Source organism: Urocampus carinirostris, chromosome 16 (assembly GCF_059441175.1).
Source record: "Urocampus carinirostris isolate Australia breed hairy pipefish chromosome 16, RoL_Ucar_1.0, whole genome shotgun sequence".
Classification (NCBI taxonomy): domain Eukaryota; kingdom Metazoa; phylum Chordata; class Actinopteri; order Syngnathiformes; family Syngnathidae; genus Urocampus; species Urocampus carinirostris.
Genome location: NC_142364.1, coordinates 19,235,267 through 19,245,696, shown reverse-complemented (window position 1 = coordinate 19,245,696; position 10,430 = coordinate 19,235,267). Strand labels below are relative to the sequence as shown.

The 10,430-nt window shown below is 38.0% G+C and overlaps 1 protein-coding gene across 6 annotated transcripts; it reads left to right on the top strand.

Moving 5' to 3' along the window:
• Positions 1 to 2,880: 2,880 nt before the first annotated feature.
• gmcl1 (germ cell-less, spermatogenesis associated) lies at positions 2,881 to 10,056 on the top strand. 6 transcript variants are annotated; one of them, XM_088356043.1, is made up of 15 exons: positions 2,881 to 3,197; positions 3,590 to 3,756; positions 3,846 to 3,969; positions 4,258 to 4,354; positions 4,522 to 4,619; positions 4,713 to 4,825; positions 4,910 to 4,975; positions 6,225 to 6,309; positions 6,382 to 6,472; positions 6,542 to 6,682; positions 6,763 to 6,832; positions 6,922 to 6,997; positions 7,218 to 7,363; positions 8,952 to 9,039; positions 9,103 to 10,056. In XM_088356043.1, exons 2-15 carry the CDS (start codon positions 3,596 to 3,598, stop codon positions 9,241 to 9,243), a joined length of 1,497 nt encoding a protein of 498 aa, XP_088212169.1. In that variant the 5' UTR covers positions 2,881 to 3,197; positions 3,590 to 3,595; the 3' UTR covers positions 9,244 to 10,056. The 6 variants fall into 6 exon arrangements, with proteins under 6 accessions (XP_088212169.1, XP_088212168.1, XP_088212173.1 ...); XM_088356042.1 differs by lacking the exon at positions 2,881 to 3,197 and adding an exon at positions 3,233 to 3,393 and having other exon boundaries at positions 3,590 to 3,760; positions 3,850 to 3,969; XM_088356045.1 differs by lacking the exon at positions 2,881 to 3,197 and adding an exon at positions 3,237 to 3,389.
• Positions 10,057 to 10,430: the final 374 nt, after the last annotated feature.

Genomic DNA, 10,430 nt, shown 5'->3' with positions numbered 1-10,430 from the left:
ATAATAATAGTCTGTAGTTTGCAATAATCTGGGGTCTGTGCAGCCCTTTGAGACTCTGTTGGTTTAAGGGTGTCATAAATAAACATGACTTGATTTGACTAGTAGTAATTCTGTATTACATTTTTCTATTTCTTTTTATTTTTTGAAACATTCACAGATAAAACAAATTAATATATTATGTCCCTGTTTTGGGCACTTAATTTGATATTTAGTTTTGTAGTATTTATGTAGTATTACTGTACTAGTATTTCTTACAGTATTACTTTAGTGGGATTTTATTCCAGTTTTTCTGTATTAGGAGTTTTGTAGTATATCTGTGGTATTTTTATGGTATTATTGTAGTGGTCCCGCAACCCTCATGAGGAAGACAACTGATGGATACTATAGTTGGATTTTTGTAGTATTTCTGTAATATAATTTCTGTATTACAAAATTTCCTTTTTTGTATTTGTTTTAAATTAAATTTGTTGCATAAAATTGGTTTTGAAACACTCACAATTGAAGCAGCATAATATATTAGGATCCTGTTTAAAGCAGTTAAATTTGATATTAAGTTTTGTAGTATTAATGTAGAATTACAGTATTAGCCTTTTTATAGTATTGCTGTCGTAGTATTTTTTCACTATTTCTATTGTAGGCTTTTAGTAGTATTTCTGTAGTAGGATCTTTGTAGTATATCTGTATTATAGTATCACAGTAGTCGTAATTTTACAGTATTTCTGTAGTATTTTCTTTTCTTTTAAAAATGAGAAAAAAGAAAATAATATGTTGGGTACCTATTTTTAGCACTAAACTGGATTTAGCGCTCGGTAGTCATTTTGTAGTATTTTTGTCTTGTTTCTGTCGTGGTATTTTTGTAGCACACACAAAGTCATAACGGAGACAAAGTTTGCACCCAAAAAAAAAAGTAGTAGCATTTTATTTACTATTATATATATATATATATATATATATATACATATATATATATGCATTAGATTTTAACCATTTTTGTTCGACAGCCCGTGTTAAAGTGTAGTTAGCCCACGCCTCCTGTATTAGCCTTTGCTATTTTGTATTGTTTTTTTAATAAACAATTTTCTTCCAAGGGTTTTCTTGTAAAAAAAAACACATTATGAAAGGATAAGATGCCGAATATTGACTGGTTGTGCACTTTGGACTCTAGAAGAGAGCTGCGGTCCATTCAACAAATGTTTACATTGCAAACCTGCAGAATTTGGCTCTTTCGCTGTTGGTTTAGTCTTTTTAACCCGAGTCTTTTGGTCTATTGGTGTAAAATGTAGCAAATGTATTTATTTATTTATTCACATATCGTCACTGGTTCGCAGTGTTCTTCAGGCAGTGTCTCGCGGCACACTATTGTGCAGAGTGGTTTGAAAAAGAGGATGCCATTGTTCAGTATCTGTGCATTTATTTCAGAGATCAGTCGAATAATTGGAAGGAAAACAGCAAGTACAAATACTGAATGGACGCAAATAGAAGAGGCTATTGACCAGGCCATCGGCAAGCTCATGCACAATGAAGTGGTTGGCAGTCAGGGTGAAACAGCTAGGGGTGGGGAACAACATCGAGGTTTTGTCAAAGGCAACACGAAAGGAAAGGAAGATTTGGTGATTAAAGAGGTGGTCAGGCACGAAAAGGGGCAATAACACATCAAGGCGCTCAGACAAGCGCAACAAGGGCAATGTACAACTTGGAAAGGAGAGATCAACAAAACATTCAAGTGGAAGGTGCCTCAAGCAAGGCTGAGTTTTCTCATTTGGGCAACATCCGACACTGTACCCAGTTAAAGCAATCTTAGGCAATGGAATGGCTCTTAGGAGAACTGCCAGCTCTGTAACGCCCCAAACACAAGCCTACAACATATCCTGTCCAATTCCAAGACAACGCTGGGGCAGGGTAGGTAGAGGTCACGGCACGATCGGGTTTTGCGAAAGCTTGAAGATTCCAAAGAACGTCCTTCCAAGACGCAAAAATGTATCCGCTATGTTGAACAAGGGGTCGAAGCTCAGAACATCAGGCACAGGGAGAGACCACCTATTTCAACACTAGGATGTGACTGGAACTTAACGGTGGACCTTGGTGAAAGGCTCATGTTCCCACCAGAGATAACATCACCGCTCTGAGGCCAGACGTATTGCTGTGGTACCCTGCAATCAAGACAGGGATCCTGACAAAGTTAACCGTCCCCTGGGAGGGAGTACTAGAGGCTGCATATGAAAGACAGAGATACAAACGCACAGAGCTGGTAGCCGAGTGCCGAGAAGCAGGTGGGGCAACATCTATCCGCCCTGGAGGTTGGCTGCAAGAGGTATGTTGGAACATCCATCCAACGCCTCATCAGCTAAATTGGAGTGAGAGCAGCGAAAATGAAGAGGGCAAAACGGGACCTGACAGAAGAGGCAGAAAAAGCCAGCTTCTGGCTGTGACTGAGAAGAAAGGACAGGTCATTGGGGAATGAAGGGTCCTAGGGGTGGCTGCAGGGAGGTGTCCTTGCCGTTGCTCCACCACCATGAGATGTTCCAGAATAAATAGAGCGAAACATCAATGAAGGGTAGTTCCCGGCTGATGGCCATGCAGTTACTCCTGCAGAGGTGTGTCGACGGTGGTAACGCAACGCAAGTAGTTCTTACCTGTGCTCTAATCTAACATTCATGCATATCATTAGGTGGGAAACCAGCGCAGGTATTAAACTTTTAAATATATTAAATAGACAGTGGGTATCTAGTTGTTTTATGTTAAAGGTGTTCCTTGACTCTGAAAAGGTTAGGTAAAGTAAAAAAACGTCTTAAAACGTCTCAATTCCGTTCTTTTTTCTACACGTGCGTTTGTCTGAGTCGCCACAAGTGGCGCTGTAGGAGCGATTAGCCTCCCTTGAGGAAGCAAACGTATGCCCAGACAACCAAAGAAGAAGGAAGAGACCACAACAGCAGATTTTCAGTTTTGTCCCACTTCAGCATACGTTTCAAATTTCATATGTTGTCTTTTTTGTTGTTTAACAACATGTAACTTGTCTGTAGGCTTTAGCGAACGCATAGCTTGTGAAACCCGACGCGGTCGTCGTTGGAGGCTTTGTTTTGTTTAGTAATTCGTAAAGCTAACCCACTCTCAGCTGCCTGGGTGAGGTGATAAACAGACGTGGTTTTGTTTTAAAGTCCACGTCAAAGCTAGGCAACTGACCCTGTGCTCGTCAAAAGGTAAAGTTACATATTCGTATCGTATATGCTGAATCAAACATCATATAGATATACAATTAATTTTATGTTAGCAGTCTTTTAGTTGACTCCAGGATGTATAAGTGGTGTTCAGTTCAGCGTTTGTATGTTGTACACGTAGAGCCCACGTAGTAATGTTCCTATAATAGACATTTTGTGATACAAGGGCATAATGTATGTAAGTGATTGAAAGTAACCCAGTGTTGGTTCGAAAAACTAGTTAAATGTATCTTTAAAACTCATGTTAGGATTTGTTGAACGATTCTGTCAAACTCAAATATTAAGAGGTGTAAATGTGTTGAAAAGCATGAAATGTTTCGTCATTTTACAAAGTAGACTTCCAGTCACTGTGTGACAGCCCCTTGGTTCTGCAGGTAAATATGGGGAATATGGGAAGCAGGTTTCAGTCCTCAAAGGGACCAGAGGAAACTGGTGAAAGTAGCCGTAAACATGTTTGCGAATGGAAGAGGAAAAGGAACACACAGTGTGACTGTGAGGAAGACAAGGAGGACAACGACGCCATTTTAGATACACCGCGGAGGCAAGTAACATGGTTACCGGAGGCAAATATCAAAAGATGTCCTCACATGTCATCTTTCGATGCCACTTTTGCTTCTTTATCATGATCAGGAAGAAACTGAAGAGCACGTCCAACTACATTTATCAAACGTTGTTCCTTAATGGCGAAAACAGCGACATTCGCATCAGTGCCCTGGGAGAAGAATGGAACCTTCATAAATTATATCTCTGCCAGGTAAAACAAATATGGTACATGTTTTACCAATTTTGTTTACAAGTGGCCTCGATCGACATTTCACAGATATAATCCAGTAATAACAGGAGATGATGACCTTTTTGGTCAGATAAATTAGAAGTTGAGTTTGCACTACTTCTGCATAGAAATATTTATTTTCCATTTACACAGAAATAACTAACATCCCATTGTGTCATTTGAGAGCAAAAAACAAATCACAAATATGTCACTTGAAGCATGAAAGTCCATTCTTCCTTTTTTTATTTTTACCCTTTTGTTATTTGGCAGTCGGGCTATTTCTCCAGCATGTTCAGCGGCTCATGGAAAGAGTCCAACATGATAGAAATCAACTTGGAGATACCTGATCAGAACATAGACGTAGAAGGTGAGGGTGAGACTGCAAATAAGGTGAAGTTTAAACATGAACAGTTAAAACTGGACAAACAGAACTGAGTGTGAAGCTTTATACTTTCGTGTCCCCACTCTCTGGGTTCATTTTGTGACATGTAAAGTTTTCTGATCAGAATGCTGTCTTTTTTCACACATGTATAGCTCTGCAGGTAGTCTTTGGCTCATTGTACCGCGATGATGTTCTCATCAAGCCCAGTGGGGTTGTCAGTATACTTGCAGCTGCTTGTATGCTACAGCTGGTCAGTATAATGATTTCTTTTTAAGTCAATTGGTGCTATGATAATATTTAGACACGCTGGAGTGAAGCTTGTCTTTGCTTGTTGTGATGGCAGGATGGTTTAATACAGCAGTGTGGCGAAACCATGAAGGAAAACGTAAGCGCAAAGACGGTGTGCAGCTTCTATGCGTCCTCTTGCATCTACGGGTTGGATTCCGTCATGAAAAAGTCAGTGCACATTGTTAAACATTCCTCCATGAATAGGTTTTGTGCTCCAGAATAAATGACTAGTTGGCATATGTCTTTGTGCAGATGTCAAGAGTGGCTACTAAACAATCTCATGACACACCAAAATGTGGACTTGATGAAAGAAATCGGGTATGTGGTGAAAGTTTAAGTGTTATTCCTTCCATTTCCCTTGATTGATAGAACATCTCTATTTTCTGATTCAGTGGGAAATCAAACAGAACAATTTGATTCTGTATTTTTTTTAATTGTATCCTTAACTTCTTTTCACTTCAATTTTAAATGATTCGGTTCAGATTTATTTTTGATTGACTGGTATATTTCTTTGGATTAATATTTTAATTTCTTAAATTTTACTAGAATTCACAAGGTTGTGTTTGTAGTCTTTTCTAAGGCTAAAAGTTGACATTAAAACTGCATTTTGTTGCTGTTATTGTTTTCTAATGAATATTTGTTCATTAAAAATAATTTTTTCTCTACTAGTTAATTTCATGTAAGCCCCCCCCCAAAAAAAGAGTAACATTAAAACAGTTACTTCCACCTGAAATAGTACAATTTAATTTATTTAACTTGTCTATTTTAATATTTAAGAATTTAGTAGTCCATTCTTTTCTGAACTACAACTAGAAATTAACATAAAATTGGCAAGGTTTGATAGAAAAAGTATTCGTTCATTTAAAAATAATTCAGATCTATTTTAATTCACTTCCTAAACATACAAGTCCATTTAATGTAAATATATTTAAAGAATAATCAAATAATAGTGGAAACAATTTGTTGTACAACTATATTTCACCTCTGCAGACTACAAGTTGCTCCGGAATATAAATCGCACCAGCCAAAATTAAGAAGGAAATAACATATATAAATCCCACCCCCAGCCACACTATGGAAATAACCTATGGCTTATAGTCTGGAAAATAGGATATACATGTCTTTTATTTTTACTACTGTCAAAATTCAAAGCCTCATTAAAAACCTGGTTTATATCAAGAATTAAATTGTCGTTGAACTGAAAAGTTAAAGCTTAAAGCAGGTGTCACCAACCTTTTTGAAGCTGAGACCATCTTTTTGTTACTGAACGATGCAAAAGACTACCGTTTTGAAATACATTTCCTGGGAAAAAAATCTTATCATGTTATTACTAAGCTACTAGTATGTTAGAAATCAAATTTCTTAGATAATCGCATTGACCCATTACCGGTAAGCTATTTTCAGAACCTGTCTGCATGGTACTCAAGTGTTCTTATGGGGTCACCTGGTGCCCGTGGGCACCACGTTAGAAATGCTTGGCTTAAAGCTTTAACTTTGACAGCACTGTAAATATTATTATAATTTTACATGTAAATATTACATAACTTGTTCTCACATATTTGCTTAGAACGGAGATGATGGAGCAGCTCATCCAGTCTTCCGACCTGTTTGTCATGCAGGTGGAGATGGACGTCTACACTGCTTTAAAAAAGGTATCAATCTCTTCAGGATTCATCAGTTTTTATGAAATTTGATGTTTATTGACTTTGTTTTCTTTTCCGTAGTGGATGTTTCTCCAGCTTAATCCAATGTGGGACGGGCCAATGAAGCAGCTCCTTGCCGATGCTGACGCCTGGCTGTGCAAAAGAAGGACGGGTATGTCGTGTCCTGTGGAAAAGGTGTACTTAACTTTGCACATTTTTTAAAGATTGTTTTGTTCTCCAGACCTATGTGAGAGGGAGCCCTTTCTAAACACAGAGGAGGGTGCGCCTTTTTGCTCCGTGTTCAAGCATGTGCGTCTTCAGTATATTGTCAATGACCTGGCTTCTGCCCGCATCTTGGAGCGGGACAATATTTTACCTCCTGGTATACAGTACACTCTGTTTCTGTTTATCTTAATCTTGTTCTTATTTAGATTATACATTTGTGTTTACCCTCTCTTCCAGATTGGTTGACAGAAGTGTACAAAACACAGTGGTTTGCCATGTTGCGGACAGAATTCGATAATGATAATGGGTAAGTCGAGCTTTACTTGGGTAAATCGTTGCTTTTTGTATTTGAAATAGGCTTAATGCACGAAATGAACTGTTATTACTGGTGCCCAGTCCACAGGAAGCCAACAAAGAAGAATTTGAGTTGAGCAGCATGAGGTGTGGCAGGAAACTGACTAAAGATGGAGATGTGAGTCTGACATAATGCACAACTTGCTCATATATTTTTAAAAATATGCTTCTTAGATGAATTGAGGCCTGGAAAATATTTTCATTCCAAAGCTTAAATATGGATGCACATTTTTGTATACTGCAAGGGCTACTTTGAATGGATTGTTGATAGTTGTAATTAAGAATATATTACAGCATAGTCTCATGAACAATTAAGGGTACATTTTTGTTATCCTCAGTACTGCTGGAGGTGGACCGGTTTCAACTTCGGTTTCGACCTACTTGTGACCTACACAAACCGCTTTATCATCTTCAAAAGGAACACACTAAGTCAACCGTGCGGGGGCGCTGTTAGCTTGCAGCCGAGGCGACATTTGGCGTACAGGTAAATAAGCAGAGCGCCCTATTTAATTTAAGTACTTTTAAATGTGGCTGAATATAAATATAAATTGATTTTAACTTTTAAAAAACGATCATTTAGAAATTTGCTGAATCTTAAAATACAATGAATTGTCATTGACTACAATGCAGGGAACATTGATCGCAACATGATTAAACATGGCACTCCAGGATAAACATGAAGTAAAGACTTAAAGAAGAAAAATATTTTTACAAGGTAATGCTTGGAGGCGGGCCGAAGTTATGATAAGTGCAACGAAAATATGGCCCGATAAAATTTAACAACAACAAAAGTCCCCAAGTAAGTTTTAAAAATACATTTTTCTGTTTTGTGCGGTTGTTTGGATGTTTAAAATGAATTCATCTAACCTTGTGCTGATCATTTGAAGCCAACCTAGCTAAATGGATCTTTGACTCCGTAACCGTCAATGCAGCCTAACTAAAATGGATCGTTTATACTTAACAACCAATTAATTAAACAATAGATACTAGCTAGTTATTGTGGCTTTTAAGCAAGTTATAGATCGATGCTAAAATGGCTATTTTTGCAGGGAATAATGACTATTCAGTAAAACTGATTTAAATTAAGCATTTCTTATTAATGTCAGAAAATGTATGTTTTTTTAAATACAAAAAAGATTGAAATCGTTATTGTCAAGACTATTTTTTCTTTGTCCAAGAAGCTCAGGATTTAGTTTAATCGGAACGGTTAAAGGTTGAGAAGACAGAGTACATATGTACAGGGTTAGTACTGGTGCTTGAAATAGTTAATTTTTAATGTTGTGTTTTCGAGGATTGAAAAGTGCTTGAATTTTGGGTGAATGCTTGAAATAGTCGCCATGTGTCTCAACAAGTCTGCTTACCAATGACGCCGACACTGCTCTGTGGTGGCTTCACTTTGCCATTGCATTTGTTCCATCGTGATTAACGGCAGCTCACATTAGTTTGTATAGCAATCTTACTATGAGACATCACTGTTCCTTTATAGGTTGCACCCAAGGGAAAAGGTGCATGCTACACCTAAACATGCCACTATGAAAAGTGTATTACTGCGAGGATTATGTATCAATTATGGGCCATGCAAAGATATGAGGTAGTGTTTCCCAGTGGTAAATTGTAATGGGAAATTTTTCTGCAACTGAAAATGTAAGCCACATATTACTTTTATTTTTACCCAAACAAATAAACTCTTGATTTATTCAAGTTCCAAAAATCACGACTCTATCAATTAAAAATCACATATGAAAATCTGATTTTTTTGTCGCTCTGCAAAATGAAGGATTCACACCAAATACCTTCTTTTAATCGTCCTGGAGACATTGGAAAACTGGCTTTGAAAGTCCTTAAAAAGTGGATGAATTTAGCCTTAAAGGGTGTATGAACCCTGAATGTTTTTTAATGCATCCCAAACTACCAATGGAACATGATTTTGGTGTATTGATACTGGCAGTTGCATTTATGAATGCAGTTTAACTCTAATAAACATCAAAATTAGAGTCAATTTAGCAGTTTTTGTGTTTAATGTCAAATATATTTGGTTTGAAACAAATGTGACCATATTGTTTTTGACCCAGGTTACGGTTGGCCTCCTTTGACAATCTGGGGAAGCTGGCGTGCAGCCGCTCTACTGGTTACCAGCTTCTCACACTCGAGAAGGACCAGGTGAGTCGGGGGTGGTTCATCATCACAGTAATTGAGGTGGTTAAACTCGTATCCTCTCTTCAGGAGTACGTAGTGATGAACCTTGACAGCCGCCTTCTGTCCTTCCCGCTTTACGTCTGCTGCAACTTCTTGTACACGTCGCCTTATGCGGACAACCGGACAGACTCTTATGAACAAGAGGGAAGCGCTCGCAGCATTTCCTGATCTGGACACTGTAGCCGGCATCCGTTTTCGTGGTAACATTTGCACATTCCGCCGGCCCTTTCAACATCGCCATTTGTTCAGCTCGAAGCTAGCGCCCATGTGTCACCCAGAGGACTGCGTCATGCCACAGTGGTGTTAAGGTGAATAGATCAACATGGAAAGTTTTCATTTGTGCGCTTACATTGATGACACCAAACCAGTCACTTCATTGAGGAGACCATTAAGAGGATTGGCCTACAGACTGAAAAATGAGACATTCTTGTACACCTTCAAAATTTTGAACTGCAACTGTTTTTTATAAATAAGAGGAACGGTTACAATATGATTTGTATTGAAAATGTGTTCATCTAAAGCAGAAGACTGTTTTTCACCTGTAAGTACACCTAAAATGTCAATTTACTAGTAGTCACCAACACTCACGTTACTTTTTCAATTTATAATGTCTGCAGTCTTCTTTCACGAGGGTCCACTTGTTTTTGTAAGAATCATTTACACACCCACACAAAACTCACATAGTCACACTCACGCCTTCTTTTCTGAAAGGGCAGGGTTTTTTTGTTTTTTACATTTACCGGCTCGTGTTAATCGGGATGGTTTCTTAATGCCTAGAAAGGCAAGCCAAGCTGACATTCATGCTGCAGTAGCATCCCTTGTTTATAATGGCATTTTTATTTATAATGTTTTTGGTATTTTTACTTTCTTTGGGCAAAACTGTATACAAAATGTTTATTGCCAATAAAACTGCCCAGTGTTGTGGGCTTTGGTGCTAACATTTCATTGAAAAAGCTTTCACATTAAACTCAGCCGAGAGGATTCCCTAATATTTTATTTTGTATGGGCCGCTACTAGTAAACTCATTTTGTGTTTTACAATTCGCGTAAAGAAGCAATTTAACCATGTTTCTTATCCAGCTTCTGGGGCAGCTCTTTTAAAGTTGATGTCAAGGGTCCATCACATCTATTTTGTTTGGGCTTAATATAAAGACAAATCATTGTGATATACAGTAAATATTGCGTTTTATACTCATTATTTACTCATCATAGTACTCGGTTGGTTTGGACACATGGAGAGGATGGATGAGGAGCAAATGTTGAAGAGGATCTACAGAGCAGAAGTAAATGGAAAGAGACCAAGAGGAAGGCCGCGATTGACTTGGATGGATGATGTTATGAGTGCACTGCAGGAAA